The 25,456-nt window shown below is 51.0% G+C and overlaps 1 protein-coding gene across 1 annotated transcript in view; it reads right to left on the bottom strand.

The window, feature by feature from the left end:
* Window positions 1-4,502: 4,502 nt before the first annotated feature.
* Window positions 4,503-25,456, bottom strand: part of LOC147105385 (FYVE, RhoGEF and PH domain-containing protein 2-like) — a 184,482-nt gene continuing 163,528 nt past the window's right edge. The window contains exons 3-6 of the mRNA XM_086011804.1: window positions 19,034-19,409; window positions 7,729-7,818; window positions 6,149-6,297; window positions 4,503-4,698 (exon numbers count right to left, since the gene is read on the bottom strand). Coding sequence (XP_085867930.1) covers window positions 4,503-4,698; window positions 6,149-6,297; window positions 7,729-7,818; window positions 19,034-19,409 — 811 coding nt within the window. The remainder of the gene's footprint in view (window positions 4,699-6,148; window positions 6,298-7,728; window positions 7,819-19,033; window positions 19,410-25,456) is intronic.

Below are 25,456 nucleotides of genomic sequence, written 5' to 3'. Positions count from 1 at the left end.
AAACTAAGAAAAGAATATATATAAACAATGCGAATGTATATTTATGCACTCGGGGATATACCTGTTTATACACTGTATGAATAGAACTGCGTTTATGTGGTAAACCATAAATGTATTTTGATGCTTTGGCAACATAAGATGTAACTTGTCATGCCAATAAAGCGATTTGAATTGTGAATTGTGAATTGGGATGAGTGGGGGGGAGAGAGGGAGGGGAGGAGGGGGGGGAGAGAGGGAGGGGGGGAGAGTGGGAGGGGAGGAGGGGGTTGGTAGAGGGAGGGGAGGAGGGGGGGAGAGAGGGAGGGGAGGAGGTGGGGAGAGAGGGAGGTGGGGGAGAGTGGGAGGGGAGGAGGGGGAGGGGGAGAGAGGGAGGGGAGAAGTGGGAGGGTGGAGAGAGGGAGGGAAGGCGGGGAGGGAGAGAGAGAGGGGTGGAGGGAGGGGGAGGAGAGCAGGGAGGGGGAGGGGGGAGAGGGGGGAGGAGGGAGGAAGGAGGGGGGAGAGGAGGGAGGGGGAGGTGGAGGGAGGGAGGAGGAGGAGGGAGGGGGAGGAGGGAGAGGGGGTGAGAGGGGGGGAGAAGGGAGGGGGAGAGAGGAGGGGGAGGGGGGAGAGGAGGGGGAGAGAGGAGGGGAGGGGGGATAGGAGGGGGAGAGAGGAGGCGGAGGGGGAGGAGGGAGGGGAGGGGGGAAGAGAGGGGGTGAGAGATGGGGTGAGAGAGGGCGGAGAGGAAGGAGAGGGGGAGGGAGCGGAGGGGAGGAGAGGGGGAGGGAAGGGGAGGGGGAGGGAAGGGGAGGAGGGGGGAGAGAGGGAGGAGAGGGGGAGGGAGGGGAGGAGAGAGGGGGGAGGTGAGGAGTGTGGAGGGGGGGAGGAGAGGAGGGAGGGCTGGAGGGAGTGGGAGAGGGGGGGAGGGGAGGAGAGGAGGGAGGGCTGGAGGGAGAGGAGGGAGGAGGGAGGGGGGAGAGGAGTGAGGAGGGAGGGGGAGGTGGAGGGAGGGAGGAGGAGGAGGGAAGGGGAGGAGGGAGGAGGAGGAGAGAGGAGGAGGGGAGGAGAGAGGAGGGGGAGGGGGGAGAGGAGGGGGAGAGAGGAGGGGGAGGGGGGAGAGGAGGGGGAGGAGAGGGGGGGGAGAGGAGGGGGAGGAGGGAGGGGTGGACGGAGGGGGGAAGAGAAGGGGGGAGAGAAGGGGGGAGCGAGGGAGGAGAGGAAGGAGAGGGGGAGGGAGCGGAGGGGAGGAGACGGGGAGGAGAGGAAGGAGAGGGGCAGGGAGCAGAGTGGAGGAGAGGGGGAGGGGAGGAGAGGGGGAGGGAGGGAAGGGGAGGAGTGGGGGAGAGAGGGGCAGGAGAGAGGGAGGGGAGGAGGAGGGAGGGGAGGGGAGAGAAGGAAGGGGAGGAGAGAGGGAGGGGAGGAGAGGGGGAGGGAGGGGAGGAGAGGGGGAGGGTAGGGGGAGTGAGGGAAGGGGAGGGGGGAGAGGGAGGAGAGGGAGAGGGGAGGGGAGGAGGGAGGGGAGGAGGAGGGAGGGGAGAGAAGGAAGGGGAGGAGAGAGGGAGGGGAGGAGAGAGGGAGGGGAGGAGAGAGGGAGGGAAGGGGAGGAGAGGGGGAGGGGAGGAGGGGAGGAGGAGGGAGGGGAGGAGAGAGGGAGGGGAGGAGGGGAGGAGGGGGGGGAGAGGGGGAGGGGAGGAGAGGGGCAGGGGAGGGGGGAGGAGGAAGAAGGGGAGGAGGAGGAAGTGGAGGAGGGGGGGAGAAGGGAGGGGGAGGAGGAGGGGGGAGAAGGGAGGGGGAGGAGGAGGGGGGAAAAGGGAGGGGGAGGAGGAGGGGGGGAGAAGGGAGGTGGGGAGAAGGGAGGGGGAGTGGGGGGAGAGGAGAGGGGAGGAGAGGGGAGGGGAGGAGAGGCGAGGGGAGGGGAGGAGAGGGGGAGGGGAGGGGAGGGGGGAGGGAGAGGGGGGAGGGGAGAGGATGGGAGGGAGAGGGGGTTGGAGAGGGGGTTGGATGGTGGGTGGGGAGGGGGGTAGAGGAGGGGGGAGGGAGAGGGTTTTGGGGGGTGGGTGGGTGGAGAGGGGGGAGGGGGAGGGAGGCAGGTGGGGGGGTGGCGAGAGGGTGGTGGGGAGAGGAGGGGGGGAGGGAGAGGGGGGTGGGCGGAGAGGAGGAGGGGGAGAGGAGGAGGGGGGAGAGGAGGAGGGGAGAGAGGAGGGGGAGATGAGGGGGGACAGGAGGGAGGAGGAGGGGGAGAGGAGGGAGGGGGGAGAGGAGGGAGGGGGAGAGGAGGGGGGAGGGGAGGAGAGGAGGGGGTGGGGATGAGAGGAGGGGGAGGGGATGTGAGGAGGGGGAGGGGGGAGAGAATGGGGAGAGGAGGGGGGAAAGGGGAGAGAGGAGGGGGGAAAGGGGGAGAGGAGGGGGGAAAGGGGGAGAGGAGGGGGGAAAGGGGGAGAGAGGAGGGAGGGGAGAGAGGAGGGAGAGGGGGGAAAGTGGGGAGGGGGGAGGAGGGAGGGGGAAAAGGGGGAGGAGGGAGGGGAAAGGGGGGGAGGGACGGGGAAAGGGGGGCGAGGAGGGAGGGGGAAGGGGGGAGAGGAGGGTGGGGGAAAGGGGGAGAGGAGGGAGGGGGAGAGGAGGGAGGGGGGAGGAGGAAGGGGGGAGGAGGAAAGGGGAGGGAGAGAAGGGAGGGGGAAAGGGGGGAGAGGAGGAAGGGGAAGAGGAGGGAGGGGAAAGGAGGGAGGGGAAAGGAGGGAGGGGGAAAGGGGGAGAGGAGGGAGGGGGAAGAGGGGGAAGGGGGAGAGGAGGGAGGGGGAAGGGGGGAGAGGAGGGAGTGGGAAAGGGGGGAAGGGGGGAGAGGAGGGAGTGGGAAAGGGGGGAAAGGGGGAGAGGAGGGAGGGGGAGAGGAGGGAGTGGGAAAGGGGGCAAAGGGGGAGAGGCGGGAGGGGGAAAGGGGGGAGAGGAGGGAGGGGAAGAGGGGGGTAGGGGGGGAGAGGAGGAAGGGGGTAGGGCGGGAGAGGAGGGAGGGGAAAGGGGGGAGAGGAGGGAGGGGGATGGGGAAGGGGGGAGAGGAGGGAGGGTGAAAGGGGGAGAGGAGGGAGGGCGAAAGGGGGAGAGGAGGGAGGGGGAAAGGGGGGAGAGGAGGGAGGGGGAAAGGGTGGAGAGGAGGGCCCCGGGTGGGGGGGGTAAGAGGGTGAAAGCGGGGAAGGGGGGAAAGGGGAGAGGAGGGAGGGGGAAAGGGGGGTGAGGAGGGAGGGGGAAAGGGGGGGAGAGGTGGGAGGGGGAAAGCGGGGAGAGGAGGGAGGGGGAAAGGGGGGAGAGGAGGGAGGGGGAAAGGGGGGAGAGGAGGGCACCGGATGGGGGGGAAAGGGGGAAGGGGGGAAAGGGGAGAGGAGGGAGGGGGAAAGGGGGGAAAGGGGGGAGAGGAGGGAGGGGGAAAGGGGGGAGAGGAGGGAGGGGGAAAGGGGGGAGACGGGGGAGGGGGAAAGGGGAAGAGGAGGGAGGGGGAAAGGGGGGAGAGGAGGGAGGGGAAAGGGGGGAGAGGAGGGAGGGGGAAGGGGGAAGGGGGAGAGGAGGGAGGGGAAAGGGGGGGAGAGGAGGGAAGGGAAAGGGGGAGAGGCAGGAAAGGGGAGGAGGGAGGTGGAAGGGGGAGGAGGGAGGGGGAAGGGGAGAGAAGAGTGGAGGGAGGGGGAAGAGGGGAGGTGGGTGGGGAGGAGGAGGGGGAAAGTGAAGTGGAGATGAGGGGGAAGAAGTGGGGAAGAGAGGGGGAGGAGAGGGGGAAGAGGAGGGGAGGGAGGGGGGAGAGAGGGAGGGGGAGACCGAGGGAGGGGGGAGATGAGGGAGGGGAAGGGGAGGGGGAAGGGGAGGAAAGGTGGAAGCGGAGGGGAAGGAGGGAGGGAAGGGGAGGAGGGGAGTGGGGCAGCGGGGTAAATGGAGGAAGGGGAAAGTGAAGGGGGGAATGGGAAGGGGAAGGGGGAATGGGAAGGGGGGAAGGGGGCAAGGGGGAAGGGGGAAGAGGAATGGGGAAGGGGAAGGGGGAATGGGAAGGCGGGGAAGGGGAAGCGGGAATGGGAAGGGGGGAAGGCGAAAGGGGAATGGGAAGGGGGGAAGGGGGAATGGGAAGAGGAAAGGGAGGGAATGGGAAGAAGGGGAAGGGAAGGGGAGTGGGAGGAGGGGGGGAGGGACTGCTCACTATGATCCTCTCGTGATCAGATAACACAAGGACTGCACACTGTGGAGCTCTAGTGATCAGATAACACAAGGATTGCACACCATGGAGCTCTAGTGATCAGATAACACAACGACTGCACACTATGATCCTCTAGTGATCAGATAACACATGGATTGCACACCATGGAGCTCTAGTGATCCACACACACAATCAGTTACCCAGTAATTATAGATTCAGTCGCTCACACTGTATTAGTGCAATACCACCTGCTACCCCCAGGGTGCCCAGTTGATGGGTAATAGTACCAGAGGACAGTGGGTCAGGAAGAGCCCCATCCTCTCTCCTCTCCATCCTGGCCTGTTGTCTCCAGCTATGACTCGCAGTGAGAGTACAGGCCTGCATTCCATACCTGGATGTGTTGAATAATGTCGCGGAAGGGCTGGCACTTCTGTAACAAGGTGTCCAGTAGGTCCATGGCTTTGTCAAAATGTTTCACGTATTCCCCATACATCTTGAGGAATGGGGCAAGTTTGTGCATCACATCCCCGATCCTGGGATTAACATTCCTGAAAGGGAACAGCCGACAGCAGGTTGTCAGGTGTCAATGTCACAAGGTGGGGGACTTAACTCTCAGCCTCTACTATCTGAAGGATTCCTGGGAACAGTAACATTTACTGACCCGTAACCCAGGCAACGCTACTCCCCAGAGCCATGAGGCGCAGTGCGCATCTCCCTGCTCTGAAAACTCAGTCAAATGCAGGCAACTCCTTGCCACAGTGTCTCCTCATTTTGAAAGAGGCACATTGCTTTCATAGACAACATACTGTCCAATCCCTTCCATGGATTGACAATAATGTGCCAAATCTACAAAACCGATAACTCTCAGATAGTGAACAGAGTTCCCAGGAATCTGCTCCAGTTCCAGTCCCCATTACCCAGGAATCTGCTCCAGTTCCAGTCCCCATTACCCAGGAATCTGCTCCAGTTCCAGTCCCCATTACCCAGGAATCTGCTCCAGTTCCAGTCCCCATTACCCAGGAATCTGCTCCAGTTCTAGTCCCCATTACCCAGGAATCTGCTCCAGTTCCAGTCCCCATTACCCAGGAATCTGCTCCAGTTCCAGTCCCCATTACCCAGGAATCTGCTCCAGTTCCAGTCCCCATTACCCAGGAATCTGCTCCAGTTCCAGTCCCCATTACCCAGGAATCTGCTCCAGTTCCAGTCCCCATTATCCAGGAATCTGCTCCAGTTCCAGTCCCCATTATCCAGGAATCTGCTCCAGTTCCAGTCCCCATTACCCAGGAATCTGCTCCAGTTCCAGTCCCCATTACCCAGGAATCTGCTCCAGTTCCAGTCCCCATTACCCAGGAATCTGCTCCAGTTCCAGTCCCCATTACCCAGGAATCTGCTCCAGTTCCAGTCCCCATTACCCAGGAATCTGCTCCAGTTCCAGTCCCCATTACCCAGGAATCTGCTCCAGTTCCTGTCCCTATTACCCAGGAATCTGCTCCAGTTCCTGTCCCTATTACCCAGGAATCTGCTCCAGTTCCAGTCCCCATTACCCAGGAATCTGCTCCAGTTCCTGTCCCCATTACCCAGGAATCTGCTCCAGTTCCAGTCCCTATTACCCAGGAATCTGCTCCAGTTCCAGTCCCCATTACCCAGGAATCTGCTCCAGTTCCAGTCCCCATTACCCAGGAATCTGCTCCAGTTCTAATCTCCATTATTCAGGAATCCTTCCCAATTCCTGAATAGATCACTGAACAGAGCCCATACCAGCACACACCAGTACACATCAGACCACTCCAGCACACACCAACACACACCAGTACACACAAACTCACACCAGCATATACACCATCCCACACCAACACACACCAGTCCACACCACACACCAGTGCACACACCAGTACACAGTAGTACACACCAGTACACAGTAGTACACACCAGCCCACACCTGCGCACACCAGTACAGACCAGTACACACCAGCAGACACGATAGACACCAGCCCTTACCATTCCTGCATGCGTTGCTGCAGCTCAGGGAGGAAGAACTGCTTGTGGAAGAGGTAAATGGAGGGAATGTTGGAAAAGATCTGCTTCACTACGTCTTCTGAGAATGAACTCCCACCGTTAGCTTCTTTCATGAGCTCCACATAGAAAACCTGCAGCAGAAGAGAGTACGATGCAGGTACCATCAGACAGAGGAGATCGGACGTACATCACTGGCAAGGAGGGAGAGGAACTGAGAGTGCAAAGAAAGAGGGCTTCTTGCAGACTCCACCACTTGTGACTCTACTTTAAAGGAGTGAATGTCCAGAGCTTCACAAAGGAGAACAGACACTGAGACCAGCTATAGGGGAGCTGAGCACAGGCGAGGGCAGGGATGTAGAGGGTGAGAGATTCACCTTGCTTGGGCTGAAACATCACTGAGCTGCTGGGAGTGTGCTGGGACGAGTTCTCACTGAGATATCACTGGGCTGCTGGGAGTGCTGGGACTAGTGCTGCCGTAATCACAGAGCTGCTGGTAGTGTGATGAGATTAATCCTTACTCAAATACAGATCTGCTGGGATTGCGCTGGGACCAGTGCTGGAGTAATCACAGAGATGTTGGAAGTGTGATGGGATTACATAGAATTATAGAAAAATTTACAGCCCAGAAACAAACTATTCGGCCCAACTAGTCTATGCTGCTTATGCTTCACATGAGCCTCCTGCCACCCTACTTCATCGATCCCTATCAGCATATCCTTCTATTCCTTTCCCTCTCATGTACTTATCTAGCTTCCACTTAAATGCATCTATGCTACTTGTCTCAACTACTTCATGGGGTAGTGAGTTCCACATTCTCACCACTCTGGGTAAAGATTTATCCTCACTCAAATTCATAGCTGCTGGGATCAGTACTGGAATAATCATGGAGCTGTTGGGATTGTGCTGGGAGCAGTCCTCACAGCTATCACAGAGCTGCTGGAAATGTGCTGGGAACAGTGCTGGAGTAATCATGGAGCTGCTGGGAATGTGCAAGGACCAGTGCTAGAGTAATCACGGAGCTGCTGGGAATGTGCAGGGACCAGTGCTGGAGTAATCACGGAGCTGCTGGGAATGTGGAGGGACCAGTGCTGGAGTAATCACGGAGCTGCTGGGAATGTGCAGGGACCAGTGCTGGAGTAATCACGGAGCTGCTGGGAATGTTCAAGGACCAGTGCTAGAGTAATCACGGAGCTGCTGGGAATGTGCAGGGACCAGTGCTGGAGTAATCACGGAGCTGCTGGGAATGTGGAGGTACCAGTGCTGGAGTAATCACAGAGCTGCTGGGAATGTGCAGGGACCAGTGCTGGAGTAATCACAGAGCTGCTGGGAATGTGCTGGGTCCACTGCTGGAGTAAACACAGAGCTGCTGGGAATGTACTGGGACCAGTACTGAAGCAATCGCAGAGCTGCTGGGATTGTGCTTGGACAAGTGCAGGAGTAATCATGGAGCGGCTGGGATTACGCTGGGACCAATGCTGGCGTAATCACAGGCTGCTGGGAATGTACTGGGAGCAGTACAATGGGAGTGCTGCATCAGCTGCGAGTGTTGCCATGGTACTCACCTGATCCAGGAGGTGCAGCCTGTTGACATAGGCCTCCTCCGTTTGCAGAAGCTCGCTCGCGATCTTAAACAGCTTCTCCACGTCAGTTTCCTGCAAAGACACAAAAGTCCGTTTTTTAAAATTTGTTCCTGGGATGTGGGCTTCGCTGGCAAGGTCAGCATTTATTGCCCATCCCTAATTGCCCTTGATAAGGTGGTGGTGAGCTGACTTCTTGAACCGCTGCAGTCCGTGTGGTGAAGGTACTCCCACAGTGCTGTTCGGGAGGGAGTTCCAGGATTTTGACCCAGCGATGATGAAGGAACGACGATATATTTCCAAGTCAGGATGGTGTGTAACTTGGAGGAGAAGTTGCAGGTGATGGTGTTCCCATGCACCTGCTGCCCTTGTCCTTCGATGTGGTAGAGGTCGCGGGTTTGGGAGGTACTGTCGAAGAAGCCTTGGCGAGTTGCTGCAGTGCATCTTGTAGATGGTACACACTGCAGCCACAGTACGCCGGTGGTGGAGAAAGTGAATGTTTAAGGTGGTGGATGGAGTGTCAATCAAGCGGGCTGCTTTATCCTGGATGGTGTCGAGCTTCTTGAGTGTTGTTGGAGCTGCACTCATCCAGGCAAGTGGAGAGTTTTCCATCACACTCCTGACTTGTGCCTGGAAAGGCTTTGTGGTGTCAGGAGGCGAGACACTCGCTACAGAGTACCCAGATATCCAGCCTCTGACCTGCTCTTGTTGCCACAGTATTTATGTGGCTGGTCCAGTTAAGTTTCTGGTCAATGGTGACACCCCAGGATGTTGATGGTGGGGGATTCACCGATGGTAATGTTGTTGAATGTCAAGGGGCGGTGGTTAGAGTCTCGCTTGTTGGAGATAGTCATTGCCTGGCACTTGTGTGGCATGAATGGTACTTGCCACTTATTGGCCCAAGCCTCAATGTTGTCCAGGTCTTGCTGCATGCGGGCATGGACTGCTTCATTATCTGAGGAGTTGTGAATGGCACTGAACACTGCAATCATCAGTGAACATTCCCACTTCTGACCTTATGATGGAGGGAAGGTCATTGATGAAGCAACTGAAGATGGTTGGGCCTAGGATACTGCCCTGAGGAACTCCTGCAGCAATGTCCTGAGGCTGAGATGATTGACCTCCAACAACCACAGCTGTAATGACATCAGCAAATAGAGATGGTATTTGCCTGTTTGATTATGATGCCTTAATAGCATGTTTGCATGTATTGATTGCTTGTGCCTGACCAGCAGAGGGCATGTGACCGAGAGAAGCAAGGCAGTCAGTTTTAGTTTCAGTTTCGTTCTAGATGCATCACAAGCATGATGTCTCCTGTAAAAGCTGTATAAAAGAGTTGAACAAGCTTTAGATTAAAAGTCATTCTCTTTCATAAATGTCTCGTCATTGAACCCACAAAGAAATCAATACATGGTGTCAGAAGTGATTGAAAGAGATGAAGAGAAAAAACCTGAAGTTAAATCAGCTCTCCACAAATTAGCAAGCCAAAAGAGAACATCGTTACTTACCATTAGAGAATAGCTAACGAAGTGAAAAATGGAAGGCTACTCCCACCGGCGACGCTTCAGTTGACAGGTAATGTGGCTGAAAATTGGAGGAGGTTCAAACAACGTTTGGGGTTGTATTTATCAGCAATCGGAGCTGACGAGAAAGGTGATAAAATGAAATCGTCACTGTTCTTACATGTCGTGGGTGATGAAGCGCTGGAGGTGTATAATAACTTCACATTCGCTGCTGATGGAGACAAAATGAAGCTAGATAAAATAATGGAACAGTTTGAGGCCTACTGCATACCTAAACGTAACGTGACGTTTGAGAGGCACAGATTTTTCACGTGTACAGAAAACGGGTGAGACTATTGATCAGTATGTGACTGAACTGAGAAACAGAAGCAAATCGTGTGAATTTGGGGGACTGACAGACTCGCTGATAAAAGACAGACTGGTGTGTGGTATTCCAGATAATGGTCTAAGGGAAAGACTGCTAAGAGAGCAAGATCTAGACCTGGGAAAAGCCATAGCACTGTGTAGGGCTACAGAGACTGTGAAGTTGCAGGCAAAGGAGCTGTTCAGTGACAGTAGCTGCAACGTGGATGCAGTGAGTAAGAACGGACACAAACCGTTTAACAAAAAGAGCGCCAATGTGAAAAAAGAGGCGTGGCCAGCGAACGAAAATGAAAGGGACAATCGAAAGTCATGTAGTCGATGCGGTACACAGCATCCACCAAGAAAATGTCCAGCATATGGTAAAACATGCAATAGTTGCAACAAGAACAACCATTATGCCCGTTGCTGTAAGAACCAAATGCAACAAAGCAAGGTCCATGCAGTAGATGAAAGCGACATAGAGGAGTTCTATGTAGATGTTGTGTCTGAAAACAAAAAAGAAGAAAGAGACTGGATGTTGACACTAAAAGTGAATGACATACACATTCCATTTAAATTGGATACTGGAGCACAAGTTAATGTGATATCAGAGACTGATTTTAAGAAAATTAGACCCAGACCAAAGATACATGGAATCAAAGTGAAAGTGACAGGATACTCAGGTACTGAAATACCAGTGAAAGGAAGATGCATTGTCAAAGTGACACACAAGGACAGAGAGCACACGTTAGCATTAATCGTGGTGCCAAAGGAGGTACAAGCCATACTAGGTTTAAAAGCCTGTGAGAGACTGAACCTGGTAAAGAGAGTCCTCGTTGTGGAAAGCGAAGGAGAGACAGTCTATGATGAACTCATGAAAGAGTACAAAGACCTATTTAAGGGTCTAGGCTGCATTCTAGGAGAACTCCTGCTGCCCAGGAAGGGAGGAAAAAGAGTGGGAGAGCAATAGTGGTCGGGGATTCTATAGTAAGGGGAACAGATAGGCGTTTCTGTGGCCGTAGACGTGAATCCAGGATGGTTTGTTGCCTCCCTGGTGCCAGGGTCAAGGATGTCACTGAGCGGCTGCAGGGCATTCTGGAGGGGGAGGGTGAACAGGCAGAGGTCGTGGTCCACATTGGTACCAATGACATAGGTAAAAAGAGGGATGAGGTCCTGCAGCAAGAATTTAGGGAGCTAGGTGGAAGATTAAAGAGCAGGACCTCAAAGGTTGTAATCTCTGGATTACTCCCGGTGCCACGTGCTAGTGAGTATAGGAATAGGAAGATAGAACAGATGAATGCGTGGCTAAAGGGATGGTGCAGGGGGGAGGGCTTTAGTTTCCTGGATCACTGGGCCTGCTTCTGGGGAAGGTGGGACTTGTACAAGTCGGACGGTCTACACCTGAACCAGAGGGGGACCAATATCCTTGCGGGGAGGTTTGCTAGCACTGCTGGGGGGGGGTTTAAACTAACTTGGCAGGGGGATGGGATACAGAGTGGAGCTATAGTAGGGGGTGATTTACAGCCAAATACAGAGGAAAAAACAAGTCAGCTGGGAAGGCAGAGAAAATATGTGAGGGCAAAAGGGAATATGGCAAGGCTGGAAGGCATTTATTTTAATGCAAGGAGTCTTGCAAATAAGGTGGATGAACTGAAGTTGTTGTTGAACACATGGGAGTACGATATTGTTGCTATCACGGAGACATGGTTGAGGGAGGGTCAGGACTGGCAGCTCAATATTCCAGGGTATAGAATCTTCAGGAGAGACAGAGGGGGGTGTAAAAGGGGAGGGGGTGTTGCAATATTAATTAAGGAGTCGATTACTGCTGTAAGGAGGGATGATATATTAGCGGCTTCCTCTAATGAGGCCATATGGGTAGAAATTAAAAACAAAAAGGGGGCAAGCACCTTGCTGGGAGTGTACTATAGGCCCCCAAACAGTCAGGGGGAGATAGAGGAACAGATATGTAGGCAAATCTCAGAGAAGTGCGAAAATAATAGGGTAATAATAGTGGGGGATTTCAACTTCCCCAATATTAATTGGGATAGTCAGAGTGTGAAAGGCTTAGAGGGTGCAGAATTCTTAAAGTGCATCCAGGAGAGCTTTTTGAGCCAACATGTAGAAAGTCCTACAAGAGGGGGGGCGGTACTGGACCTAATTCTAGGGAATGTAGCCGGGCAAGTGGTGGAAGTGTCAGTAGGAGAGCATTTTGGCGACAGTGACCATAATTCGGTGAGATTCAAGGTGGTCATGGAAAAAGACAATGACGGCCCGGAAATAAGGGTTCTAAATTGGGGGATGGCCGATTTTAATATGATAAGGCAGGATCTGGCCAAAGTGGACTGGGAGCAGCTACTTATAGGAAAATCCACATCAAAGCAGTGGGAGGCTTTCAGAAGGGAAATAGAGAGAGTACAACGCCAACATGTTCCTGTAAAGGTCAAGGGTGGGACCAACAAGCAAAGGGAACCTTGGATGACAAGGGATATACAAAAATGCATTAGGAAAAAAAGGGGGGCTTTTGGCAGTTACAAAAGACTAAAGACGGAGGAAGCCCTAGAGGAGTATAAAAAGTGCAGGGGCATACTTAAAAAAGAAATTAGGAGGGCGAGGAGGGGCCATGAAATAACACTGGCGAGCAAAATAAAGGAAAATCCTAAGATGTTTTATAAGTATATTAAGGGCAAGAGGATAACCAGGGAAAGGGTAGGGCCCATTAGGGACAAAAGTGGCAATCTGTGTGTAGAGCCAGATGATGTAGGCGGGGTTTTAAATGAATTTTTTGCATCTGTGTTCACTATGGAGAAAGATGATGTAGACATAGAAATCGGGCAAGGGGACTGTGACATACTTGAACATATTAGCATCGGGAGGGAGGAGGTACTAGCGGTTTTAGCAGGCCAAAAAGTGGATAAATCCCCAGGCCCGAACGAGATGTATCCCAGGCTGTTGTGTGAGGCAAGGGAGGAGATTGCAGGGGCTCTGACACAAATTTTCAGAACCTCTCTGGCCACAGGGGATGTACCAGAGGACTGGAGAACAGCTAACATAGTACCATTATTCAAGAAGGGTAGCAGGGATAAACCAGGGAATTACAGGTCAGTGAGCCTAACATCTGCGGTAGGGAAATTATTGGAAAAAATTCTGAGGGACAAAATTAGTCTCCACTTGGAGAGGCAAGGATTAATCGGGGATAGTCAGCATGGCTTTGTCAAGGGTAAATCATGTCTGACAAATCTGATTGAATTTTTCGAGGGGGTGACTAGGGGGGTGGATGAGGGAAATGCTGTGGATGTGGTTTACATGGACTTCAGTAAAGCTTTTGACAAAGTCCCGCATAGGAGACTGGTCAAGAAGGTAAGAGCCCATGGGATCCAGGGTGCCTTGGCGCGTTGGATCCTAAACTGGCTGAGTGGCAGGAGGCAGACGGTGATGGTCGAAGGTTGCTTTTGTGACTGGAAGCCTGTGTCTAGTGGGGTACCTCAGGGATCGGTGCTGGGTCCCTTGCTGTTTGTGATCTACATAAATGATTTGGATGAGAATGTAAAAGGTATGATCAGTAAGTTCGCAGATGACACGAAAATTGGTGGGGTGGTAAATTGTGAGGAGGAAAGCCTCAGGCTACAGGAAGATATAAACGGGTTGGTCAGATGGGCGGAAAAGTGGCAAATGGAATTTAACCCTGAAAAGTGCGAGGTGATGCATTTTGGACGGACAAATAAGGCAAGGGAGTACACAATGAGTGGTAGGACCCTAGGAAGTACAGAGGGTCAGAGGGACCTTGGTGTGCATGTACATAGATCCCTGAAGGCAGCGGAACAGGTAGATAAGGTGGTTAAAAAGGCATATGGGATACTTGCCTTCATTAGCCGAGGCATAGAATATAAGAGCAGGGAGGTTATGATGGAGCTGTACAAAACGCTGGTGAGGCCACAGCTGGAGTGCTGTGTGCAGTTCTGGTCGCCTCACTATAGGAAGGATGTGATTGCTTTAGAGAGGGTGCAGAGAAGATTCACCAGGATGTTACCTGGGATGGAGCACCTCAGCTATGAAGAAAGACTAAACAGGCTGGGGTTGTTTTCATTGGAGCAAAGAAGGCTGAGGGGGGACCTGATTGAGGTGTACAAAATGATGAGGGGCATAGATAGGGTAGATAAAGAGGAACTTTTCCCCTTAGTAGGGGGGTCAATAACAAGGGGGCATAGATTCAAGGTAAGGGGCAGGAGATTTAGAGGGGATTTGAGGAGGAACTTTTTCACCCAGAGGGTGGTTGGAATCTGGAACTCTCTGCCTGAAAGGGTGGTAGAGGCAGGAACCCTCACAACATTCAAGAAGCATTTGGATGAGCACTTGAAATGCCATTGCATACAAGGCTATGGACCAAATGCTGGAAAACGGGATTAGACTGGACAGAGATTGATGGACGGCGCAGACACGATGGGCCGAAGGGCCTATTTCTGTGCTGTAAAACTCTATGACTCTATGAACACATGATCAGAGTAGATAAATGTATGACACCGGTCATACATCCATGCAGAAAAGTTCTGTTTGCTCTTCAAAAGCAACTGAAGGCAGAGTTGGACAGGATGGAAAGCCTGAACGTGATTCAGAAGATAGATGAGCCAACTGAGTGGGTGAGTTCCCTCGTCGTAGTGGACAAAAAGAATGGAAAGCTCAGAATTTGCCTGGATCCAAGAGATCTAAACAGAGCAATAAAGAGAGAGCACTTCAAGCTTCCTACACGTGAGGAAATCATGGCACAGTTTGCAAATGCAAAGTATTTCAGCAAGTTAGATGCATCATCAGGATTTTGGCAGATGAAATTGGACGAAGCAAGTTCAAGACTGTGCACGTTCAACAGTCCATTTGGCAGATACAGATTCCTAAGGTTACCATTTGGCATTGCCTCAGCTCCTGAAGTGTATCACAAAACTATCCATATGATCTATGAGCACCTGGAGGGAGTTGATACATCAATGGATGACATCATAGTATGGGGAACCACGAGAACTGAGCATGACGAGAGACTGAAAAAAGTGCTGGAAGCAACAAGGAAAATAAACCTGAAGCTGAATAGAGAGAAATGCCAGCTCGGGGTGACAGAACTGACATTCGTGGAAGATATCCTTAGCAGTGAGGGCATCAGACCAGATCCCAGAAAGGTGTCCGCCATTGAGAATATGCCAAAGCCACAATGCAAAAAGGACGTGCAGAGGCTTAATGGAATGATCAACTACATGGGGAAATTCATATCCAACCTCTCAGAAAAGATGGCGCCACTGAGAAGACTAACTGAAAAGAACATAGAATGGGAATGGAATCATGAGCATGAGAAGTCATGGAGCGATCTAAAGAAACTGCTCACAGAGGAACCAGTTCTGAGGTTTTATGACCCAGCGAGACCCATCAAGATATCATCAGATGCATCACAGAGAGGGCTCGGTGCCGTCCTTCTGCAACAATATGACTACTGGCAACCTATTGCATATGCATCGCGCTCAATGACAGACGCAGAGACGCGATATGCTCAAATAGAAAAGGAGCTGCTCAGCATCACATACGCCTGTGAAAGATTTCACCAGTTTGTGGCAGGACAAGCAATCAGTGTAGAGACTGACCATAAGCCCTTGATTGCACTGTTCCAAAAGCCACTAAATAGCTGTCCGCTTAGAATACAAAGAATGATGATCAGGCTGCAACGCTATACACTGAATGTTGCGTACACACCGGGTAAGCTGATGTATACAGCAGACACGTTGTCCAGAGCTGTTGACCCAAGTGAGCCCGCAAACACCACAATGGATGAAAAAGTGAACGCCTACGTGGACATGATCACAAGTGCACTGCCCATAGCAGATGCAAAAATGGAGCTCATAAAGACTGAGACAAACAAAGATGAAACAATGAGACGACTGAGAAAAAGCATCTTGGATGGATGGCCCAACATGAAGCAAGACTGCTCACCTGACAAAGCAGAGTACTGGAACTGCAGGGCGGAACTATCAGTGGTCGAAGACATCATCTACAAAGGAAGTAAAATAGTTATCCCAAAGAGTCTGAGAAAAGAGATGCTAAAAAAGATCCATGGAGGACATCTGGGAATCGAAAAGTGTAAGAAAAGAGCACAAGAGGTGATGTACTGGCCACGAATCAACCAAGATGTGACAAATGAGGTGTCAAACTGCACAATATGCCTGAAATATCGAGCAAGCAATCCGGTAGAACCACTAAAGTCACACCCAGCGCCAGGCAGACCTTACCAGAAGGTAGGCGCTGACCTATTCGTATGTCAAGGGAAGGACTATCTTGTAGTCACAGACTATTACTCCCTGTATCCAGAGGTTTGTAGACTGTACACCACCACTGCAGATGCTGTGATAACATGTATGAAAGCCATATTCACCAGACATGGCGTGGCAAGCGAGGTCTTCACAGACAACGGACCCCAGTTTTACAATGCAAGTTTCTGACACTTTGCCAAAGAGTGGGACTTTGTCCACACAACGTCAAGTCCTCACTATCCACAGTCCAATGGACTAGTGGAAAATCGGTCCAGACAGTGAAAAGACTGATGTACAAGGCAAAAGACAGTGGAACTGACTTCTACCAAAGCATGCTTGTATACCGCACAACGCCGCTCGAGTGTGGTAAGTCACCAGCCCAACTCCTGATGGGACGCCGGCTAAGGTCAAACCTACCCATCCCGGAGAACCTCCTGAAAACAAAAGAGGGGGAGAAAGTGAGGAAGTTCAAAGAACAACAGAAAGAAAAACAAAAGTACTACTATGACAGAGGAACACAAAACCTACCTGAACTCCACACTGGTGACCAAGTAAGGTTGAAAGACAAAACAAACACATGGACTCAGAAGGGAACTGTCCTGAGTGAAGTTCAACCAAGATCATACACCATTCAGACAGATGAGGGTGCTGTTCTGAGAAGAAATCGTCGAGATCTTCTCATGGGACCAGCCACAGCAGGTCAAGAGACTGATACTGTTGAACAACCTGATCACACAGCTGAGAACCAATCATCTGAGGCAACAACTCAGATTCAAGGACAATCAATCAGAAAATCCTCAAGACACGTGAAGCCTCCTGAGAGACTCATTGAGCAAATTTAAGGACTATTGTTATAGAAGGAAGTAATGTTATCTTATTCTTTCTTCAAGTTCTAGTGTATTGACATATTTCATGTGAACACACAAAGCAAGGTTAAAAAACCTTGATCATGATAATGATAATGTAAGTTCATTAAGTGTTACAGTTAAAATGCAGATTAATACAAAGAAAACATGTTGTTAGTTAAAAGTAAAATACTTTTGTTTTAAGAAAAGGAGATGTAATGATATCAGCAAATAGAGATGGTATTTGCCTGTTCGATTATGATGCCTTAATAGCATGTTTGCATGTATTGATTGCTTGTGCCTGACCAGCAGAGGGCATGTGACCGAGAGAAGCAAGGCAGTCAGTTTTAGTTTCAGTTTCGTTCTAGATGCATCACAAGCATCGTGTCTCCTGTAAAAGCTGTATAAAAGAGTTGAACAAGCTTTAGATTAAAAGTCATTCTCTTTCATAAATGTCTCGTCATTGAACCCACAAAGAAATCAATACAACAGCCACCTTCCTTTGTGCTAGGTATGACTCCAGCCAGTGGAGAGTTTTCCCCCTGATTCCCATTGACTTCAATTTTACTAGAGCTCCTTGATGCCACACTCGGTCAAATACTGCCTTGATGTCAAGGGCAGTCACTCTCAGCTCACCTCTGAAATTCAGCTCTGTTGTCCATGTTTGGACCAAAGCTGTAATGAGGTTTGGAGCCGAGTGGTCCTGGTTGAACCCAAACTGGGCATCAGTGAGCAGGTTATTGGTGAGTAAGTGCCGCTCGATAGCACTGTCGATGACACTTTCCATCACTTTGCTGATGATTGAGAATAGACTGATGGGGTGGTAATTGGCCAGATTGGATTTGTCCTGCTTTTTGCGGACAGGACATATCTGGACAGTTTTCCACATTGTCGGGTAGATGCCAGTGTTGTAGCTGAACTGGAACAGCTTGGCTAGAGGCACGGCCAGTTCTGGAGCACAAGTCTTCAGCACGACAGCCAGGATATTGTCGGGGCCCAGAGCCTTTGCGGTATCCAGGGACAGAGGGACATGGGGAGTGACAGAGGGACATGGGGAGTGACAGGGGGACACGGGGAGAGACAGAGGGACACGGGGAGAGATAGAGGGACACGGGGAGAGATAGAGGGACACGGGGAGAGATAGATGGACACGGGGAGTGATAGAGGGACATGGGGAGTGAAAGAGGGACACAGGGAGTGATAGAGGGACACGGGGAGTGACAGAGGGACATGGGGAGTGATAGAGAGACACAGGGAGAGATAGAGGGACACGGAGAGATAGAGGGACACAGGGAGAGATAGAGGGTCACAGGGTGAGATAGAGGGACACAGGGCGAGATAGAGGTCACAGGGAGAGATAGAGGGACACAGGGAGAGATAGATGGACACAGGGGGAGATAGAGGGACACAGGGAGAGATAGAGGGACACAGGGAGATAGAGGGACACAGGGAGAGATAGAGGGTCACGGAGAGATAGAGGGACACAGGGAGTGACAGAGGGACACAGGGAGAGATAGATGGACACAGGGGGAGATAGAGGGACACAGGGAGAGATAGAGGGACACAGGGAGAGATAGAGGGACACAGGGAGAGATAGATGGACACAGGGAGTGACAGAGGGACACAGGGAGAGATAGAGGGTCACAGGGAGAGATAGAGGGACACAGGGGGAGATAGAGGGACACAGGGAGTGATAGAGAGACACAAGGAGTGATAGAGGGACACAGGGAGAGATAGAGGGACGCTGACCAGAGTACTTTGAGTGGGTGGCACATCCCTGAACGTCCCACCTGTAGTGTATGTACTTTGCAGAAGGAACTATATTCTGCAGCCCCTGTATACTGCAGTACCAGTAGTGACCACCCCTGTATATAAGCCTGTGTAGTAACATTTGCATAGTAGTTCCAGGTTGCCTCCATTCAGTAAAGACCTGTTATAACCAACTCCTGCAGTCCATGTCTCAATTATACACGGACATAATACCACCCACCTTCTGTACGTAGCTGTATCGGCCAGACATATGTGCTGATAGTTGTGGGATGGCTCAAGGGACTGAATGTCCAGCTTTTGTTCGTATGTTGCACACTCGGTCAGCTCCCCTTTGAATGCTTGCAGTGAATCCACACTGGTGACTTGTTCCAGTTTCAATGACCCTCTGTGAAATGATAGGAATCTAGCCTAGCTCTGTCCTGCTATCCTTTAAAGATACAGAACAACAATTACCTGACAGCCTTGGTCAGTTTGTGGGTCCTACTCTCCCATTACCCAATGACCCCATTACATGGATCTGTATTGATACCTTGTGAGGGGTGTTGTCAATCTGACTGCTCTTTGCTGTAGGTTGTGGATCTCTCTGAACCTGGGTGATCAGTCGAAACATTCGGGATATCTTCCTCCATCGAGCCTCCTTTGAGGGTTGAACTTGCAGTTGAAAGGAGCTGTCACTGTCTTTCCCAGCAGGCTCTGCGGGGAGCCCAGAAACCCCTTCCCTCTCCAATGTCTTAAGTTCTTGGCCTGGTTCCTTCTTCTGTTCAGTGTTGGTGTTGGGCACCAGCGATGTGATTGGGTGATTCATGCTGCGAGACTGTGCTGGTGCCAGGATGGTGCTGTCCAGATTGGTGGTTGGCCTGTCACTCTGAGGGGGCTTCCAGTTGTCTGCGTCTGCCAGAGACAGCCTGCTCAGAAAGCACAGGAGGACAAGGTTACACAGCATCGAGAGGTACAGCCCTTAACACACACTGATCTTAATGTGTAAAGGAGTCTGTCATGTGGCACTTTATCAAAGGCCTTTTGTGTGTCTAGTTTCATTCTGTCCTCCCACCAGCCCCGCTCCACCCAACTGGCAATGGTGTTGCTGCGAATTCGAACAAGCTGGGGCTCTTTACTCTAGAAAAAAGACTAAGGGGTGAACTAATAGAAGTCTTTAAAATGATGAAAGGGTTTGATAAGTAGACATAGAGAAGATGGCTGGAGTTTTCTGGGGTGGTAGCGGGCGCGATCGGTGGCGGGTCACGTGGGAAAGTTTTTATTTTTGACAGAGGGTCGGGAATCTGCTGTCATCTCGCTTCCACGTGTCTTTCCCCCCAGGTGCGTCTGTCATCACGGAGCCGACCCGACCGGCAGTGGCGGGCGACCCGATTGAGATGATTATTGGGTAGTTTACTGGCACTTTAAGAGGCTTTTTCCACTTACTTTTTACATTTCCCTGCATGGCCACGGGATTCACGCAGCTCGGGAACTGCATCTGTCAACCTGAGGCGGGAGTTCCGTGGCCATTGCTCCAGCTGATTACTTGACAGCATCAAATGTTCAGTAAAAGCTCCCACCTGACAGATGACCACTTTCCACAGCCACAAGCTGTTGCTCAGTCCATTCCCAGCACAGATTCTGCAGGCTGCAGTCTTTCCAGCAAAGTCTCCACCCAGTGTCACCTCATTGGAAGAACTCTCTCACCACTGATAGAATGCTTCTGTCATCTGTACGTCACCTGCCATCTATTCCATCAACATGGGTGCTCTTTATACTGTCTCACCTTGGTCCTCAGAATCGGACCACGATCAGCCCCAACACCAGCAGCACCAACAACACCAACCTTCTCCGCAATCACCTGATGCTGCACAGGACAGAGGGCATCAGCACCCGAGCACATTGCTGCCCGGGAGGCCAGGGATAGCCTCACCATGGCCAGATTTAGTTCACTTTATGCTGTATACCTATATGGCTGCCACATGATGCGCCAGATTGGCACCACCCCACACCAACACCATAAAGGATCCCTACAATGACCAAGCCATTCCTTTCACACTCATCACTATTGCGGGGGCACCGTTATGTCTCACCATTCACTGCAACTCACTAAGCCACTTCCAAAGGTGCACACAAATCTGTCCAAGTGCTAAAATAAAGATTTTTATGTTTGGCGCCACATTAGCAGAAACTTTACGTAAACATTGGATAAAACATCCAGGTGGCTACCCTTGTGTGTTGTTAGTTGGTATGATTGCACTAGGATGAGGGTGCGTGTGAGGGGTGGCTAGTGAGATGGGGATGTGATAATGTAGACAGAGAGAGAGGGATGGGTGGAGGTGCAAAGTAAGTTGGTGTGCATAAGGATGAGTAGGAGTAGGGTAAGGAAGGCAGAGTGATGGGGATGTGATGAGAGGCACAGCAGGATGAAGTTGAGTGTGGCTTTGTACTAATGTTTCCTGATCTCATGAGCTCATTGAAATGTTTGCGGAACTGCACCCAGGTCCTCCTGAGCACATCCCTGCTTGTGACTTCCTGTGCAATCTGCAACCAGGCTGTTTTCGTCTCCTGGGTGTTAAGTCTGTGTGTCCCAGTTATGCTTATTATAAATCACTGGACACAGACCACAAGAATAACTTTTAACAGGTCTTTACTATTCGGAGGTCAGGGCTGAACTGCCCAGCAGATCCCTACACAACACTTATATACCGGTGTGGTCACCACCGGTATTACAGTATACAGCAGCCAAGAGAAAGTAGTACATCTCTTAAGGTAGTTCTCTTAAGGTGGAACAGGTTACATACACCACAATCCTCCCTTCTTAGCTTAACAGTTATATCCCCATTTAACATAACATAATCACATATATATATACAACTTCATGCAAAACAGTTCAAAGATTCAGTCTCTGAGGAGGCCTCCTGATTCGAGTTGGATAACGCCTTTCAGGGTTGCTGGGGTGACTCATCTAGTTGGTCTCTTATGGATTGGACATCATCATCAGGTACATTCACTTCTGAGGTAGATGCTTCAGGTTCACTAACTTCTTCCACGGTTGTCTCTGCCGTAACCATGGGTTCGACCCTTGTTCTCGATTCTACCAGTTGGTCAGCATGACGCCGTATTACATTTTCACCAATATCTACCGTGTACATCAGGGGTCCTTGTCTGGCCCGAATTGTTCCAGATTGCCATTTCTCGTTTTTATAGTCCCGGGCTAACACTGGTTGTCCTATTTCGAAACTCCGAGTGGCCTTGTTATTTATATGCTGGAACTGTTTGTTTTCAACTTCCCTCCGCATATTTGGTTTTAACAAGTCCAACCTGGACCGCAACCTCCTGTTATAGAACATCATGGCAGGACTTTGGTTTGTCACTGCATGAGTGGCGTTTCGATATGCCAGTAGGAATTTGTCCACCTTGTGTTGTAGTGGAATCTGATCTTCGCTCATGGCCTTTATTGCTTTTTTGAACGTTTGTACAAATCTCTCGGCCAACCCGTTTGTAGCCGGATGATATGGGGCAGAGGTATAATGTTTCACCCCATTCTTCTTCATGAATTTCTGGAATTCTTCTGACACGAACTGCGGTCCGTTGTCTGAACATATTTGTTCTGGCAATCCATTTCTCGCAAATATCGTTCTTAGCACCGTGATCGTCTTTTCCGAGGTAGTAATAGTCATCTTAATCACTTCTGGCCATTTAGAATGTGCGTCCACTGCAATTAAAAACATGGAGTCCATGAATGGACCAGCAAAGTCAATATGTACACGTTGCCATGGGGTTGAAGGCCATTCCCATGGATGCAGCGGTGCAATCGGAGGTGCATTTTGCACTTTTTGGCACCCTGAGCAGCTTTTCGTCAGATCCTCTATCTGTTGGTCGATACCCGGCCACCACACATAAGCCCTAGCAAGGCTTTTCATCTTGACTCCCCCCAGATGACCTTCATGCAGTTCCTTTAGAACTCTCTCTCTTAACTTAGGAGGAATAATCACCCTTGTTCCATACATCAATGTTCCTTGACAGACGGACAGCTGGTCTCGTCTTGCTGAGAATGCCGGTAACAGTGGATCACCATGTGCTGGCCATCCCTTCACTGTCACTTCGTAGACCCGGGACAGTGTCGGGTCATTCCTGGTTTCTCTTTCAATACTTGCATTGGTGACTGGTAAACATTCGATGATGGTCGAGTGAAATAACTCAACAGGGTCAACCGTCGGTGCCTCCTCCTCTGTAGGTAGTGGCGGGCGCGACAGCCCATCAGCATTACCATGCTGCTTTGTACCTTTGAATTCGATCTGATATTGATGTGCCCCTAGGAAAAGGGACCATCTCTGGAGTCTCTGTGCTGTCATCACCGAAACACCCTTCTTAGGGTTAAAAATGGATACCAACGGCTGGTGGTCTGTCAGAAGCGTAAACTTTTGGCCCTGCAGGTAATGATTAAACTTCTTTACTCCCCACACAAGGCTGAGAGCCTCCCTATCTATCTGAGCATAGTTGCGCTCAGCGGAGGTCAATGATCTGGATGCGAACGCAACTGGCCTCTCCAGGCCATTTGGCAACTTGTGTGAGAGTACTGCCCCAATACCATATGGAGAAGCATCACAAGCCAAACGAATAGGCAGTGTTGGGTTGAAGTGAGCCAACACTTCCTCTGAGGTGATCAATGCCTTGCTTTTGCGAAAGGCCCTCTTACAGTCCTCGCTCCACTTCCATGGTACTCCCTTCTGCAAAAGAGCGTTCAGCGGGTGCAGCACCGTGGATAAATTTGGCAGAAACTTATGGTAATAGTTAATCAACCCTAGGAACGACCTCAACTGGGATACATTATCCGGAGCGGGAGCCTTCACAACAGCTTCGATCTTGTCAGGAGACTTATGAAGCCCCTCCTGGTCAATGACATGACCACAGTACGAGATCCGCTTCTGAAAGAACTCACATTTCTGGCGATTAACTCGAAGTCCATATTCTTTCAATCTGGTGAGCACCAGTTCCAAATTTGCAAGGTGTTCCTCGTCATCATCTCCTGTAATCAGAATATCGTCCAGGTAACATTGTGTGCCTGGAATTCCCTGTAATACCTGCTCCATGGCCCTCTGCCAAATTGCTGGAGCCGATGCCACTCCAAAAACCAGTCTATTATACCGGTACAAGCCTCTATGCGTGTTGATCGTGAGATACTGGCGTGACTCTTCCTCAACTTCCATCTGTAAGTACGCCTGCGCCAGGTCTATCTTGGTGAAGTGTTTCCCGCCAGACAACGAAGCGAAGATATCCTCAATCCGCGGAAGCGGATACTGCACCGTGTGAAGCACCGGATTAACAGTGATCTTGAAATCTCCACAGATGCGAACCTTCCCCGGTTCCCCCGGCTTGTTGCTCGATGAACGCTTCATGACGGGAACAATGGGCGTGGCCCACTCACTCCAGTCTACCTTAGACAGTACTCCTGAACATTCTAGCCCTTCCAGCTCAGCTTTCACAGCAGGTCGTATCGCATAAGGTACCGGTCTGGCTTTGAAAAATTTCGGGTTTGCATGTTCTTCAACCTTGATGTTTGCCGTAATTCCTCTCAGTGTTCCCAGTCCCTGTTGGAACACCTCTTTAGCATCGTCCAATATTCTGGACAATCGTTTAGGTTTGACATCTTTTTTACCGGAATCTACCGTTAGTGCTTTTAAGGAATGCCAGTCCATATTTATTTTCCTAATCCACTCCCGTCCCAGTAGTGGTGGACCTCCCTCAGGTAGCACATATAAGTCCATTCCTCAGCTTTCTTTGCCCTTGTGGACCACCTTTACCTCTATCTTCCCAATGGGGTATACTCTTTGCCCCGTGTATGTTTTCAATACAATCTCCGTATCCCGTAGGGGAATATGTGGGAATAACCTTTTGTAATCTTGCTTATTCATGACCGTCAATGCCGATCCAGTGTCCAATTCCATCTTCACTTGGACTCCTGCTATCTGAAGTGTGACCCAGATTGTTTGGAGGTCTGCTTCATTACCAACATTGTGTACTCTTAGACTACCCAGTTCATTACTGCTGGAGTCTGAATTTGACTTCTGTTCGTTCGAACTGTTCTCTGTCACCTTGTGTACCTTTCTGTACTTTTCCTGCGGTGACTTTTTGTTGCTGGTCTTCTTTCCTGACCGGCATACTTTAGCTATGTGACCAAGCCTGCCACATTTTCTGCATTCCTGATTTTTGAACCAGCACTGGTTCTGATCGTGCGTTGTCTTTCCACAACGATAACATTTTACTGTACCCAAGACCATTTGATTGGTGCTGAGTTCCGGTGACCGTAGCTGCATTTCCGCAGTGCCTCTCGCTGCGGCTTCGTGCGATGCTGCAATAGTGACAGCTTTATCAAGCGTAAGATCATTCTCCTCAAGCAGTCGCTTTTGTGTTCCTTCTTTTAACAATCCACACACAAATTTATCTCTCAGCGCATCTGCTAGTCCTGTTCCAAAACTGACAGTACTTTGATAGCTTATGCAGTTCAATTAAAAATTCAGCATTGCTTTCGTCTTTCAGCTGCGTTCTTCTGTAAAATTTAAATCGTTCCGCTATCATCAGCGGTGTGGGGTTTAAATGATTTTTCAGGACAGTAACAATATTCGCGAAAGTCTGATCCGCCGGTTTATCTGGTGATAGAAGGTGCTTCAATAGCCCGTATGTCTTCGCACCCATTGAGCTTAATAAGGTTAGTGCTTTCTCATCATCTGGTACCTTATTTGCTTTACAATAAACTTCCATGCGTTCTACATACGTGGTCCAATCTTCGATATCGCTATCAAAGGTATTAATGTTCCCATGTTTAGGCATCCTTGCAAGTTTTTAAATTTTTCTTTTTCTCAAAATGGCGGCTTCCCGTGCTTGTCTTCTTCCCCCGCCTACTAAAATGGTGGCTTCCCGCGCTTGGCGGTCTTTCCCGCGCTCGTCTTCTTCCCCCGCCGACTACAATGGC

Source organism: Somniosus microcephalus, chromosome 18, assembly GCF_052327205.1.
Source record: "Somniosus microcephalus isolate GS21.2 chromosome 18, FLI_Smic_1.0, whole genome shotgun sequence".
Taxonomy (NCBI): domain Eukaryota; kingdom Metazoa; phylum Chordata; class Chondrichthyes; order Squaliformes; family Somniosidae; genus Somniosus; species Somniosus microcephalus.
The sequence above is the reverse complement of the archived record's forward strand: the minus strand, read 5'-3'. Positions and strand labels throughout refer to the sequence as shown.